This window comes from Callithrix jacchus, chromosome 4, assembly GCF_049354715.1.
Source record: "Callithrix jacchus isolate 240 chromosome 4, calJac240_pri, whole genome shotgun sequence".
NCBI lineage: Eukaryota > Metazoa > Chordata > Mammalia > Primates > Cebidae > Callithrix > Callithrix jacchus.
Genome location: NC_133505.1, coordinates 91,363,675 through 91,384,358, shown reverse-complemented (window position 1 = coordinate 91,384,358; position 20,684 = coordinate 91,363,675). Strand labels below are relative to the sequence as shown.

Below are 20,684 nucleotides of genomic sequence, written 5' to 3'. Positions count from 1 at the left end.
TCTTGCATGTTGGGATTGAAGAAATTTTTTAAATTAAAAAAAAAAAAAGAAAATGTGGGCTGGACATAGTGGCTCACACATGCAATCCCAGCACTTTGGTAAGCTGAAGCAGAATTGCTTGAGCCCAGTTACTCAAAACCAGCCTGGGCAACATAGCAAGATTCCATCTCTACAAAAAATTTTAAAAATTAGCCAAGTACAAGTGAGGCTGAGGTGGGAGGATCATTTGAGCCCAGGAGACTGGCACATGACAGCACCACTGCACCCCAACCTGATCAACAGGGCAAGGCCTTGTCTCAAAAAAAAAATGGAAACCATGATGTATATATATAATGGGCTACTATTCTGTCATAAAAAAGAATGACATCATGTCATTTACAGCAACATGGATGGAACTGGAAGAGACTATGTTAAGTGAAATAAGCCAGGAACAGAAAGTTAAACACCACGTTTTCACTCATGTAGAAGCTTAAAAAAGTTGATCTCATAGAAGTAAAATGTAGAACAAAGGATACTAGAGGTTGGGAATGGTATGGGAGATGGGAAGATAGGGAGAGATTTGCTAAAGGATATAAAATTACAGCTAGATAGGAGGAGTAAGTTCTAGTGTTCTACACCACTGTGAGATGACTATAGTTAACAGTAATATATAGTTTCAGATAACTTGAAGTAGGATATTGAATGTTCCTAAAACAAAAAATGATAAATGTTTGAGATGGTGAATATGTTAATTGCCCTGATATGATGACTATACATGATATATATTGAAACATCACTATGTACCCCATGAATATGTACAATTATGATGTCAACTTAAAAACATTTAAAAGTTTTTTAAAAATCTAAAACACACAAGGAATTGAGCCAGCATGAAAAGAATTAGCAAAATCTTCAAACCTCAAGACCAGACTCACAGGACTTCAGATACAGAAATTTTAAATAAAAATTATAAAATAAATATGTTAAAAATGTTTAAAGAAATAAAGAAATACATTGGTATATTATAAAGAAATAAAAGACCATAAAAAATAATTTGGATGATGTGAAAACAATCAAATAGACATTCTGGAAATAAAACATATATAACAGAGAGGAGTGAATGTCCTTCAGCTCCTGACCTCTCTGCATTTGCAAGTAGTCTGAGCGAGAAAATGCCAGAAGACCTCAGAAGCCAAGTGGAAGCCCCACAGTGAAGCCAGGACAGCCTTTTTTTCAGACTCAGCAGCTGTCCGTAGTCATGGCTGACACACTGCTGGAGCACGTGTGCTGCCTGAACATTGACTGGCCACCCCCACAACCCAGAACACTGCCATCATCTGTACTGTTGGCCCAGCTTCCTGATTGGTGGAAATGTTGATGATTAAGTCTGGAATTAATATGGCTTGTCTGAACTCACGAGTACCACACAGAGGCCATCAAGAATGTGTGCACAACTATAGAAAGCTTTGCTTCTGACCCCAGTCTTTAGTGGCCAGTTGCTGTGACTATGGACACTAAAGGGCCTGATATCTGAACTGGGCTCACGCAGGACAATGTCCCCATGGAGGTGGAGCTGAAGAAGGGAGCTACCTTCAGATCACACTGGATAATGCCTACATGGAAAACTATGATGAGAACTTCCTGTGGCTTGACTACAAGAACATTTGCAAGGTAGTGGAAGTGGGCAGCAAGATCTGCAGATAGAATAATTAATTTTTCTGCAGGCAGAGCGGAAAGGTACTGACCTTCTGGTAATAGCAGTGGAAAATGGTGGCTCCTTGGGCAGCAAAAAGGGTATAGACCTTCCTGGGTGGCTGTGGACCTGCTTGCCATGTCAGAAAAAGACATCCAGGATCTGAAGCTTGGGGTAGAATGGGATGTGGATATGGTGTTTGCCTCTCACATCCACAAGGCATCTAATGTACATGAAATTAGAAAGGCAATTATTGCAAATTGGAGGAAGGTTCCCACTTGCCCACCAGAGTTAGGCTTTTACCTTCCCACAGAAGCTGAGACCCACAGCTATATTTATGTCTCTTACAGTTCAGATCAGATACAAATGTATAAACTTCTACATTTTTTCTACCTAGAAATTATGATACCCTTTAAGCCTGTCACAGCTTTTATAATTTAATGCAAAGAAGCATATATATGGCCGGGCGAGTGGCTCATGCCTATAATCCCAGCACTTTGGGAGGCCGAGGTGAGTGGATCACAAGGTCAAGAGATCGAGACCATCCTGGTCAATAAGGTGAAACACCGTCTCTACTAAAAATACAAAAATTAGCTGGGCATGGTGGCGCGTGCCCATGGTCCCAGCTACTCGGGAGGCTGAGGCAGGAGAATTGCTTGAACCCAGGAGGTGGAGGTTGCGGTGAGCCGAGATCTCGCCGTTGCACTCCAGCCTGATTAACAAGAGCGAAACTTCATCTCAAAAAGAAAAAGAAGCACATATATTACTATAGGACACTTTTAGTTTGTTTAAATATTTTGATAGTTGTATTTTAATGTAAACAGTTTCATTTATTATCTTATACAGATGGTCTCCAATTTATAATGGTTCAACTTATAATTTTTTATCTTTACAATGGTGTGAAAGCAATACATTATGAGTAGAAACTGTAGATCAAATATTCAACCATTCTGATTTTCATTTTACTGGAGTATTTCATAAAACATATGAGATATTTAACCTTTTAACTTTGTGTTAGATTATAATGCCTAATTAAAAGGTAAAGTAAGTGCTCTGAGAGCATTTAAGGTAGACTAGGCAAACAATGATGTTCAGTAGGTTGGTTATATTAAATGCATTTTCAACTTACAATATTTTCAACTTCACAATATTGCCAATGGGGTTTATCTGAACATAACCTCATTGTAAATTGAAGAGCATCTTTTATGCATTTAAAAATATTTTTTGAGAAGAGGTCAATAGGGTTCACCAGACTGGCAAAGTGGTATACGGCATGAAAAGTTAAGGACCTCTGCATTTCATATCAATTCCTACTTGTTTTTAACTTCGTTTCATATTCAGCCTAATTTAAAGATTTACCAGTGACCCTCTCATGCAATATTCCCAACTTCCTTGCCCTGTCTTCTTTCCTGGACAACTACTGAAATCATTTTTGCAAAAATTATAACAATGAGAGAAATCTAACCTAACTGACTCTATCTTGGTTCTAACCTCACAAGGTCTACCTACTCTTGCTCATTCCTGGGCATGGGTCAAGCTAATCATGGGAATAATTTAGTTTATAGTTTAAAGCAAGGACAAAAGCAGTTCCTTCTTAAAACTAACCCCCTTATTGTTCAGGGACCAAAACTGCATACGTAAAGCTAATGAACAAGGTTAGAATTATAGGAGTGGCATGAATTCTGTGACGATGTAGACACAGTTAAACAATAACAAGCCATTGTTCCCTAGCTTGCTTTTCTTTCTTTTTTTTTTTTAATTGGGGTACATGTCCAGAACATGCAAGATAGTTGCATAGGTCCACACGTGGCAGTGTGATTTGCTGTCTTCCTCCCCTTCACCCACATCTGGCATTTCTCCCCATGCTATCCCTCCCCAGCTCCCCGCCTCCGTGCTGTCCCTCCCCATTCCCCGCAATAGACCCCAATGTGTAGTGCTCCCCTCCCTGTGTCCATGTGTTCTCATTCTTCATCACCCACCTGTGAGTGAGAATATGCACTATTTCATTTTCTGTTCTTGTGTCAGTTTGCTGAGAATGATGTTCTCCAGATTCATCTATGTCCCTACAAAGAACACGAACTCATCGTTTTTGATGGCTGCATAATATTCCATGGTGTATATGTGCCACATTTTCCCAGTCCAGTCTACCATCGATGGGCATTTGGGTTGGTTCCAGGTCTTTGCTATTGTAAACAGTGCTGCAATGAACATTCGTGTGCATGTGTCCTTATACTAGAACGATTTATAGTCCTTTGGATATATACCCAGTAATGGGATTGCTGGGTCAAGTGGAATTTCTATTTCTAGGTCCTTGAGGAATCGCCACACTGTCTTCCACGATGGTTGAACTAATTTACACTCCCACCAGCAGTGTAAAAGTGTTCCTATTTCTCCACAGCCTCTCCAGCATCTGTTGTCTCCAGATTTTTAAATGATCGCCATTCTAACTGGTGTGAGATGGTATCTCAATGTAGTTTTGATTTGCATTTCTCTGATGACCAGTGATGATGAGCATTTTTTCATATGTTTGTTGGCCTCATTTATGTCTTCTTTTGTAAAGTGTCTTTACACTTTGCCCATTTTTTAATGGGCTTGTTTGTTTGTTTTCTTGTAAATCTGTTTGAGTTATTTGTAAATTCTGGATATCAGCCCTTTGTCAGATGGGTAAACTGCAAAAATTTTTTCCCATTCTGTTGGTTGCTGATTCACTCTAGTCACTGTTTCTTTTGCCGTGCAGAAGCTGTGGAGTTTGATTAGGTCCCATTTGTCTATTGTGGCTTTTGCTGCCAATGCTTTTGGTGTTTTGGTCATGAAGTCCTTGCCTACTCCTATGTCCTGAATGGTTTTGCCTAGATTTTCTTCCAGGGTTTTTATGGTGCCAGGTCTTATGTTTAAATCTTTAATCCATCTGGAGTTAATTTTAGTGTCAGGTGTCAGGAAGGGGTCCAGTTTCTGCTTTCTGCACATGGCTAGTCCAGTTTCTGTTTTCCCAACACTATTTATTAAACAGGGAATCCTTTCCCCATTGCTTGCTTTTGTCAGGTTTATCAAAGATTGTATGGTTGCAGGTATGTTGTGTTGCCTCTGATGCCTCTGTTCTGTTCCATTGGTCTATATCTCTGTTTTGGTACCAGTACCATGCTGTTTTGATTACTTTAGCCTTGTAGTATAGTTTGAAGTCTGGTAATGTGATGCCTTCCACTTTGTTCTTTTTGCTTAGAACTGACTTGGTTATGCGGGCTCTCTTTTGGTTCCATATGAAGTTCAAGGTAGTTATTTCCAGTTCTGTGAAGAAAGTCAATGGTAGCTTGATGGGGATAGCGTTGATTCTGTAAATTACTTTGGGCAGTATGGCCATTTTCACGATATTGATTCTTCCTAACCATGAACATGGAATGTTTCTCCATCTGTTTGTGTCCTCTCTGATTTCGTTGAGCAGTGGTTTGTAGTTCTCCTTGAAGAGGTCCCTTACGTTCCATGTTAGTTGTATTCCTAGGTATTTTATTCTCTTTGTAGCGATTGTGAATGGCAGTTCGTTCTTGATTTGGCTCTCTTTAAGTCTGTTATTGGTGTATAGGAATGCTTGTGATTTTTGCACATTGAGTTTGTATCCTGAGAATTTGCTGAAGCTGCTTATCAGTTTCAGGAGATTTTGGGCTGAGACAATGGGGTCTTCTAGATATACTATCATGTCTTCTGCAAATAGAGACAATTTGGCTTCCTCCTTTCCTATTTGAATACCCTTTATTTCTTTTTCCTGCCTGATTGCTCTGGCTAGAACTTCCAGCACTATATTGAACAGGAGTGGTGAGAGAGCGCATCCTTGTCTAGTGCCAAATTTCAAAGGGAATGCTTCCAGTTTTTGCCCATTCAGTATGATATTGGCTGTTGGTTTGTCATAAATAGCTTTTATTATTTTTAGATACGTTCCATCCATACCGAGTTTATTGAGGGTTTTTAGCATAAAGGGCTGTTGAATTTTGTCAAAGGCCTTCTCTGCGTCAATTGAGATAATCATGTGGTTTTTGTTTTTGGTTCTGTTTATGTGGTGAATTACGTTTATAGACATGCGTTGTTGAACCAGCCTTGCATCCCCGGGATGAATCCTACTTGATCATGGTGAATAAGCTTTTTGATGTGCTGTTGCAATTGGCTTGCCAGTATTTTACTGAAGATTTTTGCATCTATGTTCATCATGGATATTGGCCTGAAGTTTTCTTTTCTTGTTGAGTCTCTGCCGGGTTTTGGTATCAGGATGATGTTGGTCTCATAAAATAATATGGGAAAGATTCCCTCTTTTTGGATTATTTGGAACAGTTTCAGAAGGAATGGTAACAGTTCCTCTTTGTGTGTCTGGTAGAATTCGGCTGTGAACCCATCTGGACCTGGGCTTTTTTTGTGTGGTAGGCTCTTAATTCCTGCCTCAACTTCAGAACTTGTTATTGGTCTATTCATAGTTTTGGCTTCCTCCTGGTTTAGGCTTGGGAGGACACAAGTGTCCAGGAATTTATCCATTTCTTCTAGGTTTACTAGTTTATGTGCATAGAGATGTTAGTAATATTCTCTGATGATGGTTTGAATTTCTGTGGAATCTGTGGTGATTTCCTGTTTATCGTTTTTTATTGCATCTATTTGGTTATTCTCTCTTTTCTCTTTTATCAATCTGGCTAGTGGTCTGTCTATTTTGATGATCTTTTCAAAAAAACAGCTCTTGGATTTATTGATTTTTGGAAGGGTTTTTTGTGTCTCTATCTCCTTCAGTTCTGCTCTGATCTTATTTATTTCTTGTCTTCTGCTGGGTTTTGAGTTTTTTGATCTTGCTCCTCCAGCTCTTTCAATTTTGACGTTAGGGTGTCAATTTTGGATCTCTCCGCTCTTCTCATGTGGGCAGTTATAGCTGTATATTTTCCTCTAGAGACTGCTTTAACTGTGTCCCAGAGATTCTGGTATGTTGTGTCTTCGTTCTTGTTGGTTTAGAAGAACTTCTTTATTTCTGCCTTCATTTCATTGTTTATCCAGTCAACATTCAAGAGCCAGTTGTTCAGTTTCCATGAAGCTGTGTGGTTCTGAGTTAGTTTCTGAATCTGAGTTCTAACTTGATTGCACTATGGTCTGATAGACTGTTTGTTATGATTTCAGTTGCTTTGCATTTGCTGAGGAGTGCTTTATTTCCAATTATGTGGTCAATTTTAGAGTAGGTGTGATGTGGTGCTGAGAAGAATGTATATTCTGTGGATTTGGGGTGGAGAGTTCTGTAAATGTCTATGAGGTTTGTTTGTTCCAGGTCTGAGTTCAAGTCCTGGATATTCTTGTTAATTTTCTTTCTGGTTGATGTTTCTAGTATTCATAATGGAGTGTTAAAGTCTCCGACTATTATTGTGTGGGAGTCTAAGTCTCTTTGTAACTCATTAAGAACTTGCCTTATATATCTGGGTGCTCCTGTATAGGGTCCATATATATTTAGGATCGTTAGCTCTTCTTGTTGTATCGATCTTTTTACCATTATGTAATGGTCTTCTTTGTCTCTTTTGATCTCTGTTGGCTTAAAGTCTATTTTATCAGAGATGAGAATTGCAACTCCTGCTTTTTTTTGCTGTCCATTTGCTTGGTAAATCTTCCTCCATCCCTTTATTTTGAGCCTTTGTGTATCCTTGCATATGAGATGGGTTTCCTGGATACAGCACACCGATGGGTTTTGGCTTTTTATCCTATTTGCCTGTCTGTGTCTTTTGATTGGTGCATTTAGCCCATTTACATTTAGGGTTAATATTGTTATGTGTAAATTTGATCCTGCCATTTTGATTCTAGCTGGCTGTTTTGCCCATTAGTTGATGCAGAGTCTTCATTTTGTTGATGCTCTTTAGCATTTGGTATGTTTTTGGAATGGCTGGTTCTGGTTGTTCCTTTCTATGTGTAGTGCCTCTTTCAGGAGCTCTTATAAAGCAGGCCTGGTGGTGACAAAATCTCTGAGTACTTGCTTGTTCACAAAGGATTTTATTTTTCCTTCACTTATGAAGCTCACTTTGGCTGGATATGAAATTCTGGGTTGAAAGTACTTTTCTTTAAGGATGTTGAATATTGGTCCCCACTCTCTTCTGGCTTGTATTGTTTCTGCTGAGAGATCTGCTGTGAGTCTGGTGGGCTTCCCTTTGTGGGTGACCCAACCTTTCTCTCTGGCTTCCCTTAGCATTTTCTCCTTCATTTCAACCCTGGTGAATCTGACGATTATGTGCCTTGGGGTTGCTCTTCTTGCGGAATATCTTTGTGGTGTTCTCTGTATTTCCTGGACTTGAATCAGACTTCAGAAGGTGGGTAATGAAAAACTTCCGTGAGCTAAAAGATCATGTTCTAACTCAATGCAAAGAAACTAAGAACCTAGAAAAAAGATCTGAGGAAATGATAACAAGAATGGACAACTTAGAGAGGAATATGAGTGAACTGAAGGAGCTGAAAAACACAACACGAGAATTTTGCGAAGCATGCACAAGGTTCAACAGCCAAATTGACCAAGCAGAAGAAAGGATATCAGAAGTCAAAGATCAACTCAATGAAATAAAACGAGAAACCAAGATTAGAGAAAAAAAGTGCAAAAAGGAATGAACAAATTTCCCAGGTTGCCTTGCTTGGTTGGGAAATTTTCCTGAATAATGTGCTGAACAGTATTTTCCAGCTTGGATTCATTCTCTTCGTCACATTCAGGTACACCTATCAAACGTAGATTAGGTCTCTTCACATAGTCCCACATTTCTTGGAGAATTTGTTCATTCCTTTTTGCACTTTTTTTCTCTAATCTTGCCTTCTCGTTTTATTTCATTGAGTTGATCTTCGACTTCTGATATCCTTTCTTCTGCTTGGTCAATTTGGCTGTTGAACCTTGTGCATGCTTCGCAAAATTCTCGTGTTGTGTTTTTCAACTCCTTCAGTTCACTCATATTCCTCTCTAAGTTGTCCATTCTTGTTATCATTTCCTCAAATCTTTTTTCTAGGTTCTTAGTTTCTTTGCATTGAGTTAGAACGTGTTCTTTTAGCTCATGGAAGTTTCTCATTACCCACCTTCTGAAGTCTGATTCTGTCATTTCATCACACTCATTCTCCGTCCAGCTTTGTTCCCTTGCTGGTTTGGAGTTGTGGTCCCTTGTAGGAGGTGAGGTGTTCTGGTTTCAGGTGTTTTCCTCCTTTTTGCACTGGTTTCTTCCCATCTTTGTGGATTTATCCACCTGTCGCTTGAGTAGTTGCTGATTGCCCAACTGGGTCTCTGAGTGGACGTCCAGATTGTTGATGATGAAGTATTTCTGTTTCTTAGTTTTCCTTCTAACAGTCTGGCCCCTCTGCTGTAGAACTACTGAGGTCCACTCCAGACACTGCTTGCCTGGGTACACCTGTAGCAGCTGTGGAACCGTGAGGGTTGCTACCCGTTTCTTCTTCTGCTATCCTTGTCCCTGAATGATGCCACCAAATGTCAGTCCAATCAGTCCTTTGTGAGGTTACTCTTTGGATATACGGGGATCAGGGAGCTGCTTGAGGAGACTGTCTGTATTTTATACTTGAGGAGACAGTCCGGACTTTATAGGAGCTCAAGTGCTGAGCTATGAGCTCCGTTGTTCATTCAGGGCTGCTAGGCAGGTACATTTAAATCTGCTGCAGCAGATCTCATAAAGCCCCTTTTATATTCCTCTAGTGGTCTGTCCCAGGGAGTTAGTGCTTTATTTATGAGTATCTGTTGCATTGTCCTGCCCAGCAAGAAGGCAGTCTAATCACTGCTTGCCTGTAGTGGCTATGCTGAGCTGTCGTGGGCTCCGCCCTGCTGCCGTGGGCTCCACCCTGCTGCCATGTGTGATTCCCTGTAGTCCTGTTTATATGGGTGTGGTTAGAGCTGCCGTGGTGATGATGGCCCGCCTCTGTAGTGGCGGACTCTCCCTGTTATGGCGGGTTGCCTCAGCAACGGCAGGCTTCGTCAGCAATGGCAGTGTACCTCCATAGGGGTCGAGTGCCTCAGTAATGGCGGACGCCCCTCCCCCTCTGAGGTGCACCATCCTGGGTTCAGCTGTGCTTGCCATGAAACTCTCAACCCCAAGCATTTCCAATTGCTGTTTTGTTTGTTTTTGTGGGAGTGGGACCCACTGAGCCTGATCACCTGGCTCCCTTTTTTTTTTTTTTTTTTTTAAGTTGAACAGTTGACTCTCTCCCGGGTGTTCCAGTTGCCTGCTGAAAGGCACCAGGATCTGTGTGATTTCCCATGCAGTGACCCACTGCACCGGCTGGAACCACGTTGCTGCCTGGAAATCTCCTGGCCTGGCTTTCTGTTTAAGTCCCGTTTAATCAGATGAATGTGCTAATCTGCCTTCCGAAATCTCCAATTGCCGGTTTAACAGGGCAACCAAACCAGTGTATTTTGTACAGAGTGCCGCTGCGCTGTGGCCCCAGCCCAAACAGCCACGCTGGCCCAAACAGCTGCGCTGGCAGCCCGTGCAGCTCCTACACCTGGGAATCTCCTGGTCTGTGGGCAATAAAGATCCATCTGGAAATGCGGCGTCCACTCACCATCTGCAGTTTCACTGGAAGCTGTAATCCTGAGTTGGTCCTACGGCACCATCATCTCTCTCTCTCTGCTTTTCTATATTGCTTACTGTTCAGGAGTTATATAGCTGGAAGCCACAAGATTTGTAACCCTGATTGCTTCTATAAATAACATTACTATTGTAAAATCTAAGACTGATGTTTGAGATAATTTTCAGACTTCTGCATCCTGCAGATGCTAGCTGTACCTGTAACCCATGCCACAGAACTGACACTATGGGGCCTGTGACTCTCCAACATCCCCATGAAAAAACTGATTCAGTGCACAAGGACAATTTCAACTTCCCTAAGCTATCATCCCTAACCAATAAGCAGCATTCATTCCCTAGATCCGGCTCACAAAATTATCCTTCAAAACTCTAACCTCTGCATTCTTGGGGAGGCAGATTTTGAGAAGTATCTCCCATCCTTCCATTTAGTTGCCTTGCTATAATTAAACTCTGCTGCAACACTGCTATCTCAGTGTATTGGCTTTTCTGTGAGATGGGCAAGGAGAACCCACTGGTCTGTAACACTACCTAGAAAAACCCCAGCTATGGATTGATTCAACCATTGCCTTTCTCAGTAACATGCCAGTATTACTGAGCCTTGCTGCAGAAATCACATGGCGATGCAGATTTAGGCCACCATAAATTTATGGTCTCCAACTCAACCAGGCTCTAAATGCTACAAGGCAGTTCTTATTTCCTTTGTCAGTTTTCTTTCTTCAGACTTCCTTTCTCCTCCACATTTCTTCACTCCTTCCTCTCCTATCTCAATTCTTTCCTCACCTAAAAATATGATTTCACCTCCCTCTTCATGGAGAATTTCGATGTTGTCAGACGACACAATTTCCTTACCCCAGCTTTCATATGTATCCACTGTTTTTCATTCTTCTCACTACAATAGAATGGTGTCCTGAGGGGTAAGGCAAATTTCTCCCCCAGTGTTCTGAATCACATTTATTTAGTCAACAAATACAGAATTTACTTGGTTGAATTATGCCTTCCCAAAAAAGATATGTTGAAGTCTTAATCCCTTGTACCACAGAATAGAAATAGGATCGTTGCAAATATAACGAGTTAAAATGAGGTGATGGAGTAAAGTGAGTTTTAATCCAATATGATTGCTGTTTTTATAAGCAGATGGCCATAAAAACAGAGACATGGGCCAGGCGTGGTGGCTCACGCCTGTAATCCCAGCACTTTGGGATGCCGAGGCGGGTGGATCACGAGGTCAAGAGATCAAGACCATCCTGGTCAACGTGGTGAAACCCCGTCTCTACTAAAAATACAAAAAATTAGCTGGGCATGGTGGCGCGTGCCTGTAATCCCAACTACTCAGGAAGCTGAGGCAGGAGAATTGCCTGAACCCAGGAGGCGGAGGTTGCGGTGAGCCGAGATCACGCCATTGCACTCCAGCCTGGGTAACAAGAGTGAAACTCTGTCTCAAAAAAAAAAAAAAAAAAAAACAGAGACAAAGAGAGAACATCATGTAATGATAAAGGTAGAGGTTGGAGTAATGCAGCTACAAGCCAAGGAATGTCTTAGACTGCCTGAATACCACTAGAAGCTGAGAAGAGGCAAGAAAGGCTTCAGAGGAAGCATGGCTCTGCCAACTTTGATTTCAGACTTCTAGCCTCCAGGATTGTGAGACAACAAACAAATTTCTGTTGTTTCGAGCCACCCAATTTGTGATACTTTGTAATGAAAGCCCTAGGAAACTAATGTGATATTATCAGCACAAAAAAGTGAGCAAAACAAAGATCCTTGCCCTTGCTGTAGAGCTTAACTGACCTTCTAAAAGCCTAGATTCTCTCTTTTTTTCCTTTATTTTCTACTTCCCCCTCTCTTCTGGCTTCTCCCACTTTTAAATGTCCCAAATCACTTTACATAAAAATTATAATATCCCTTGCCTTCAAGTTCCCTTCTATCTACCAAGTTATCCCTCATTCTTTTTTTACGGCCACGTTTCTTGAAAGAGTTGTCACCAGGCATGGTGGCTCATGCCTGTAATCCCAGCACTTTGGGAGGCTGAGGTGGGTGGATCACGAGGTCAGGAGATCAAGACCATCCTGGCTAACACAGTGAAACCCTGTCTCTACTAAAAACACACACAAAAAATTAGCTTGGCGTGGTGGCATGCACCTGTAGTCCCAGCTGCTCAGGAGGCTGAGGCGGGAGAATCACTCTCACCCAGGTGGCAGATGGAGGTTGCAGTGAGCTGAGATCGCATGACTACAATCCAGACAGGGTGACAGAGCAAGAATCCACCTCAAAAAAATGAAAAAAAATAGTTGTCTACGCCTGCCTTGTATGCTGATCTACTCACATTGTAGCCCACTGCATTCTCACCTTTGCTTCCATCACTCCACTGAATTTGCCCTTGCCAACATCAACAGATAACAGTCTTAGCCACCATTGATTTTAATGCTCAGCTTTTTGCTATGCAGCCCAAATAAATGTTTATTGCAATCTTACTTTGATCTTTATTTTTGTTGAATCCAAAATATACTTAGAAGAATGTATTTTATGGCCGGGCATGGTGGCTTAGCCCTGTAATCCCAGCACTTTGGGAGGCAGAAGCAGGCAGATCATCTCAGGTCGGGAGTTTGAGACCAGCCTGACCAACATGGAGAAACCCCATTTCTACTAAAAATACAAAAAATATTAGCTGGGTGTGGTGGCACATACCTGTAATCCCAGCTACTCAGGAGGCTGAGTCAGAAGAATCGATTGAACCTGGCAGGCGGAGGCTGCAGTGAGCCGAGACTGTGCCATTGCACTACAGACTGGGCAACAAGAGTGAAACTCCAACTCAAAAAAAAGAAAAAGAGTTTAATTTTTGTTTTAAAATTAAATTAGGCCGGTCGTGGTGGCTCACACCTCTAATCCCAGCACTTTGGAAGGCTGAGGTGGGTGGATCACGAGATTAAGAGATTGAGAACATCCTGGCCAACGTGATGAAACCCGGTCTCTACTAAAAAATACAAAAATTAGCTGGGAATTGTGGTGCATGCCTTTAGTCCCAGCTATTCGGGAGGCTGAGGCAGGAGAATCGCTTGAACCCAGGAAGTGGAGGTTGCAATGAGCAGAGATAGTGCCACTGCACTCCAGCCTGGCTACAGAGCAAGACTGTCTCAAAATAAATAAATAATTCAATAAATAACTTGATACATCAATAAATCAAATTAAACATTCTAACTGGGCACAGTTTTTTACTAACCTTTTCTGGTTAACTTGTAGGGGTATGAAATTGAATTCAGAAGATTTAGGCTATTCAATTTTGATTTTTAAAATTTGTTGGCCCAGCACGATGGCTTTCACTTGTAATCCTAGCAGTTTGGGAGGCTGAGGTGGGTGGATCACCTGAGGCCAAGAGTTCAAGACCAGCCTGACCAACATGGCAAAACCCGTCTCTACTAAAAATACAAAAAATTAGCCCGGTGTGGTGGTGCATGCCTGTAATGGGAGCTATTCAGGAGGCTGAGGCAGGAGAATCGCCAGAACCCAAGAGGCAAAGGTTGCAGTGTGCAACTCCAGCCTGGGTGATAAGAGCAAAACTCTATCTAAAAAAAAAATTCATTGCAGGTTTTTCTGTGACCTAATAGCATGATTTTTGTCAGCATCTGTAAGTGCTTGAAAAGTTGTATTCTCTGTAAGATACCAAGTTCAACATGTATATAAAATACTACTTTAAACTTACTAATTAAATTACTTAACATTTTTGTCCTTGTTTATTTATTATCAGCCTTAACCTAGGAAAGTGCAGTATTAAAATCTCTTATGGTAATTTATTTCCTTTTCATGGAGTTTTATTTCTTCCCATTCCTATGGCTATATTTTCCTTCCGACTAGTAACTGCCCTTTCTGTACTATAACACTTCTACCTCTTTTCCAGCTATAGAGTGGGTTTTGAGCATTTTTAGACTATGGGGTTTATATTTGTAGTCTTTTCCCTAACCAACATTTACACAAAGTAAATACACACATGATTGAATCAGTTTAGTAACTGATTTAATATTGTAAAAGTTCTATTCTTCATTTATTTATAGGCAAATTTCTCTATATAAAATTTCCAGGCTACTCGCCCGCCCTGGGAGGTGGGAGGCAGCAGGGGTGGCGGCGGCGGCGGCAGCGGCGGCGGCGGTCGCTCATCTCTCAGGAGCCAGGAGCTGGGACCAGGGCCGAGCCCACGGGCAGGGGCGCACCAGCCAGTTGGAGATGTCTGCCCAGAGGTTAATTTCTAACAGAACCTCCCAGCAATCGTCATCTAATTCTGATTACACCTGGGAATATGAATGTTTTGCGATTGGACCAGTTTCCTTTGAAGGACTCAAGACTCATAAATATTCCATCCTGATTGGATTTTGGGTTGGTCTTGCAGTCTTCAAGTGATTTTCATGTTTTTTGTGCTGACCTTGCTGACCAAGACAGGAGCCCCACACCAAGACAATGCAGAATCCTCAGAGAAGAGATTCAGAATGAACAGCTTTGTGTCAGACTTTGGAAGACCTCTGGAGTTGGATAAGGTATTTTCTCGCCAAGGCAACGAGGAGGCCAGGTCTCTCTTTCACTGCTACATCAATGAGGTGGAACGCTTGGACAAGGTGAAAGCTTGTCATCAGACCACAGCCCTTGACAGTGATGTCCAACTCCAGGAGGCCGTCAGAAGCACTGGGCAGCCAGAGGAGGAGCTGAACAGGCTCATGAAGTTTGACATCCCCAACTTTGTGAACACAGACCAGAACTCCTTTGGAGAGGATGATCTTCTGATTTCTGAACCCCCTATTGTTCTGGAAACTAAGCCACTTTCCCAGACCTCACATAAAGACCTGAATTGAGAAACATGCTCTGTAAAGGGTCTTCCTGGAGATGTGGTTCTGTCTTTGTATATAGCAAGAAATCTGCATCCACCAAAATTGTGTTGGGGGGAGAGAGCCACACAGAGATAGGCACAGAGAGACACGGAAGAGACCCCTTTAGAAGAGAGCTGAGCTGATTAGGCTGAGTGTTTTTTCGTTTGTTTGTTTCGTTTTGTTTTTGCTTTTTAATACATTTGGAGCTTTGGGGGGTATTAAAGTATTGACATTCAACCTGCAGCATGTGGCCCAGGATGGCCTTGAATGCAGCCCAACACAAATTTGTAAATTTTCTGAAAATGAGATTTTTTTTTTGCTATTTTTTCAAAGCTCACTAGCTATTGTTACTGTATTTTATGTGTGGCTCAAGACAATCCTTCTTCTAGTGTGGCCCAGGGAAGCCAAAAAATTGGACGCCTCTGATTTATACTAGCTCATCTTCCTTGTTGAAAAATTTGGCCAAATACTTACTGTCAGCATTCTTGGGTGAGGATTAGCCTACTGAGCTCTAATCTGGCCCTGCCACTACCATGCTCTACCCTTAGTGCTTTACCTTTCTGGACTGCCAAAGTTTTAATTATAGGTTGAATGTCTGGAGTTATCCATCCCACCTCTAGTATGTTGTGAATTTATGACTTCACCTTCAGATGAGGCTGAGCTCTACATAAAACAGTATAAACTAGGGTATTGCCTCCTACCTCTTGCAGGCTCTCCCAAATCTCCATACCTTTCACCAACCCTTAATTGAGCCAAGCTTTAGTCAGGGGGTCTGACTGTCTACCAGGATGTCAGGAGGCTCATCTTAAACTGTCACTGTGGGCAATGTTTCTGGTCGGTTGTGCTGAAACAGCTATTCTGAAAACATCCAGCTACCCATGCTGTAACCTGGGGACAGCCCTCCCTTGCCTCAAAATGAGTACCAGTTCATAGTACATGCATGGTACTCTTGTTTCCAAGAAATGTTAGGAAGGTTGTCAGCTGAGTGAGTGGAGGTGCCTTCTGGGTATCTCCGTGTTGGTGTATCCGTGCCATTGGTTACATAACAAGAAAAAATACTATTTGCCATGCTATTACCTTGGTAGATGTATAGGTGATAGTCATCTGGCTTTGAGCTGAGATAGTCAGTGGGTTGTAAATTCCCCACTAACAGATATTCAGAGTGGCCTGAATTATGTAACATGTGAGCAACACAGAGTTAATTTCATGGAGGAATCAAAGCTGAACACTGGTATTAAAACAACTTGGTTTTATGCACACAGTTGCATGCATGGCAAGCTGTTAATCTCTGGGTGGCATTTTCATTATGAATTTGTATACTACCTGTCTTGCTTAAGCTACAAAATAAATGAATTTGACTGCAAAAAAAAAAAAAAAATCCGATTTAACAATAAATTTAAACAATTGTCAAGGTCGTGAAAAAGAGGTAAATCAAAATATACTTATATAACACAAATACTCAAAGATTTTTATTATGGAATTGTTTGTAATGGTAAAAACAAAAAACAGCAACAAACAAAAATCAACCAAATGCTCATCAGTAATAGGTTGGCTATAGAAATTATAAAACATCTGTAAAATGAAACTTTATGGAACTATTTAAAGTTGAAGTATATGAAGTATGAAGTATACTGACATGAAAATGTACCCAAACAGAGCTGCTACACCGGAAAGATGGCGGAGCAAGAGCAAAGAAAAATCCCTTTGGTTCCAGAAAATCTCCTGAAAAAGAGGAAGGCTTATCAAGCCCTCAAAGCCACTCAGGCAAAGCAGGCACTTTTGGCAAAGAAGGAGCAGAGGAAAGCAAAAGGGCCCAGGTTTAAGCGATTGGAATCATTCCTACATGATTCCTGGCGGCAGACCCGTGACAAGGTGCGTGTCAGACGACTAGAAGTGAAGCCTCACGCCTTGGAATTGCCAGATAAACATTCTTTGGCCTTTGTCGTACGCATTGAAAGGATTGATGGTGTGAGTTTACTGGTGCAGAGAACCATTGCAAGACTTCGCCTAAAGAAAATTTTTAGTGGTGTCTTCGTAAAAGTCACTCCCCAGAACCTAAAAATGCTGCGTATAGTGGAACCTTATGTGACCTGGGGATTTCCAAATCTGAAGTCTGTCTGGGAACTCATTTTGAAACGTGGACAAGCCAGGGTCAAGAATAAGACCATCCCTCTGACAGACAACACTGTGATTGAGGAGCACCTGGGGAAGTTTGGTGTCATTTGCTTGGAAGACCTCATTCATGAAATTGCCTTTCCGGGGAAGCATTTCCAGGAGATCTCATGGTTCTTGAGCCCTTTCCACCTCTCAGTGGCCCGTCATGCTACCAAAAATAGAGTGGGCTTCCTCAAGGATCATGGGCACACCTGGCTATCGGGGTGAGCGCATCAATCAGCTCATCCGCCAGCTGAATTAGCACCAGGTGCCAAACTGCAATAAATTTTTATCAATGAAGTAGAAGCATGTGTTTTTGGGTTTGGAGAATTTGTATCAAGTATCTTCAGAGAAGATTATTTCCTGCTTTATCTTTGAAAACTGGAAAGGAAGTATCAAAGAAAAGACAGTAGCTGGTCAGGCGCAGTGTCTCATGCCTGTAATCCCAGTACTTTGGGAGGCTGAGGAGGGCGGATCACCTAAAGTTGGGGGTTCAAGACCAGCCTGATCAACAGGGCGAAACCCTGTCTCTACCGAAAATAGAAAAATTAGCGGGTCATGGTGGCCCATGCCTGTAATCTCAGCTACTTGGGAGACTGAGGCAGGAGAATCGCTTGAACCTGGGAGGCAGAGGTTGTGGTGAGCCAAGATCACACCATTGCACTCTAGCCTAGGCAACGAGCGAAACTCTGTCTCAAAAGAAAAAAGAAAAGAAAAAAACAGTAGCTATGTTCATGGCAAGTATCTCTCATCACAATCCAGTTCCAAGGAAAAATTCCAGCGTTTTCTACATTGGCTGCTGCCTCATCTGAAATCAGCACATTCCATGGAGGAAGGAGTCCTGCTTTGCTGCATCTCTTATCCTAGGGTTTAATGTTGGTAGTTGAGTAATTCTAGCATTTGTACAAGGCTCCCTAAGACTCCTGCAGTAGTGGACAAGTCCAGGGACATAAGTGAATCTGGTGATTCCTGGGGCCTTGTGAGAAAGACTTGAAATACACATAGGAGGAAAGGTACAAAAATAAATGTTTACTTGTCTCTGCAAAAAAAAAAAAAAAGAAAAAGAAAATGTACCCAAACATACATATGAGGTGAAAAAACTAGTTATATTCATAATAAGATGACATATATGATATGAAACCCTTCTTGTTAAATATGTGAAAATAATATTAGTATTTAGAGAGATAAAAACTGAAAGAAATATACATGATTTAGATTTTTATACAGTAGCTCTCTTTGGAAATGAGATTATAGGATATTTTTACTTCTATTTTATATGTTTACATAATTGTTGAATATTTTTATGGGAGTATGTATTATCTTTTATAACAAAAAATATTTAAAATAAAAGTAGGTCTACAGATATACAAGTTAGTAGTCTGATAAACTATATCATTATCCTTGTCTTCTTGGAGAATTCTGTGATTGAATTATCTAAGACTTTAATTTCCTCACACTCTTCTTGCTGGCTTTTCATCTCTTCATTAATCTCAACGCAAACACCGGAAGAAAAGAACTAGTCACATTTTATCAGCTGAGTTGAAAAAATAGACACAATAATGTAATTAATTTATATAAATGGTTAAGTTTCAAGTGACTATATTCTAGTTGGGTCCTTTTGTGCTAGATTAAAGCCTCAATCTAGCAAAATAAAAGGAGTATTATTTATTTTAAGAAAACATGTTCAGGCTGGGCAGGGTGGCTCACACCTATAATCCCAGTACTTTGGGAGGTTGAGGCGGTTGAATCACGAGGTCAAGAGGTCAAGACCATCCTGGTCAACAAGGTGAAACCCTGTCTCTACTAAAAATACAAAAATTAGCTGGGCATGGTGGTGCGTGCCTGTAGTCCCAGCTACTTGGGAGGCTGAGGCAGGAGAATTGCTTGAACCCAGGAGACGGAGGTTGTGGTGAGTCGAGATCGTGCCATTGCACTGCAGTCTAGGTAACAACAGCAAAACTCCGTCTAAAAAAAAAAAATGTTCAGTAGAACTTTCTGCAAAGATTGGAAAAGTTCTATATTGATGTGTTCATCTCAAGTCACACGTAGCTACTGAGCCCTTGACATGTGGCTAGCATAGCTGAGGAACTGAATTTTAGACTTTATTCTATTTTCATTAATTTAAGTAGCCACATGTAGCTAGTTGCTATGGTTTTGAACAGTTTCATTCTAATTTAAAAGAAGCTGCAGAAACAACAAAATGTAATGTGTGAACTTGGTTAAATGTAGTGTGTGGAAAAACACATGCAGAAGTGCTGGTAGGTTTTATCTTCATCTTGCTCTCTCCTGGTGTGTAGCCAGTTCTTTTACCCAATTGTAAACCCTACTAATCAACAGCAACCACAGGCCTGCCACCAGCCACAAAACAGCCCTCTTTTTTTTTTTCGGGATCTCGTCCTGGAGTGCAGTGGTACAATCCTGGCTCACTGCAGACGTGACCTGCTGGGCTCAAGCGATCCTACCTCTCAGCCTCCCAAGTAGCTGAGACTACAGGTGTGTACCCCTACACCCTGCTAATTTTTGTAGAGATGGGGATTTCACCATATTACCTAGGCTGGTCTTGAACTCCTGGGCTTAAGCAATCTGCTACCCTCAACTTCCCAAAGTTTTGGGATTACAGGTGTGAGCCACCATGCCTGGCCAAGAACAGCCCTCTATAAAGTTACTTTTCATGGTCTCATTCCAGGAATGAGACAAAACTGGCTTCTAGTTGTCCTGTAAGCACTCCTCGTTCACCTAGCCTTGTGGAGGACTGCTTAGTGACATGACTCATTCTCCAAATCTCCCCTTTGGATCATAACTTTCTCAGCTTCTCTCCTCTCATATAAATTCTTACTCCCGTAATAAAATGTTTATTTCATAATACTCATAGTGGTTTTGCTTCTCTGATTGTTTCCTCACTGATACACACTTGAAATCTGTTACTCTCCCTTTTTTTTCAACTCAGTCAGTGATACAACCAACCACCCAATTGCTCCCTTACTCCCTACTTTCAGTCCATCATTAAGTCCTTGGCAAACCATATTTGAAAATACACCATGAATATGCCCACTTACTTCCTTCACAACACCTTTAATCCAAGTAACAGCTACCCCTCCTCTGGTTCCACTTCTATCCTCAACCTCCAATAACCATTCAGTTTCTAAAGTTCTAAACACTAATTTTATTTCATTTTATTTTTATTTATTCATTTATTTATTTATTGAGACAGAGTCTCACTCTTTTTGCCCAGGCTGCAGTGCAGTGGTACAATCTCTGCTCACTGCAACCTCTGCCTCCCGAGTTCAAGTGATTCTCATGCCTCAGCCTCCCCAGTAGCTAGGACTACAGGTGCACACTACTGTACCCGGCTAATTTTTGTAGTTTTAGTAGAGATGAGGTTTCGCCATGGCTGGTCTCAAACTCCTGGCCTCAGTGATCCATTTGCTTTGACCTCCCAAAGTG

The 20,684-nt window shown here is 41.4% G+C and overlaps 1 protein-coding gene and 2 pseudogenes across 1 annotated transcript; all 3 read left to right on the top strand.

The window, feature by feature from the left end:
* Positions 1–1,098: 1,098 nt before the first annotated feature.
* Positions 1,099–2,113, top strand: LOC100410069 (pyruvate kinase PKM pseudogene; annotated as a pseudogene).
* Positions 2,114–14,451: 12,338 nt separating this feature from the next.
* LOC100385318 (melanocortin-2 receptor accessory protein 2 pseudogene) lies at positions 14,452–15,096 on the top strand (annotated as a pseudogene).
* A 1,645-nt stretch (positions 15,097–16,741) lies between these two features.
* LOC100896657 (ribosomal protein uL30-like) lies at positions 16,742–17,645 on the top strand. Its single transcript, XM_035296275.3, is given in 2 exon segments — positions 16,742–17,441; positions 17,443–17,645. Coding segments are annotated over 2 exon segments (741 nt in total). The 5' UTR covers positions 16,742–16,760; the 3' UTR covers positions 17,503–17,645.
* The last annotated feature ends 3,039 nt before the right edge of the window (positions 17,646–20,684 follow it).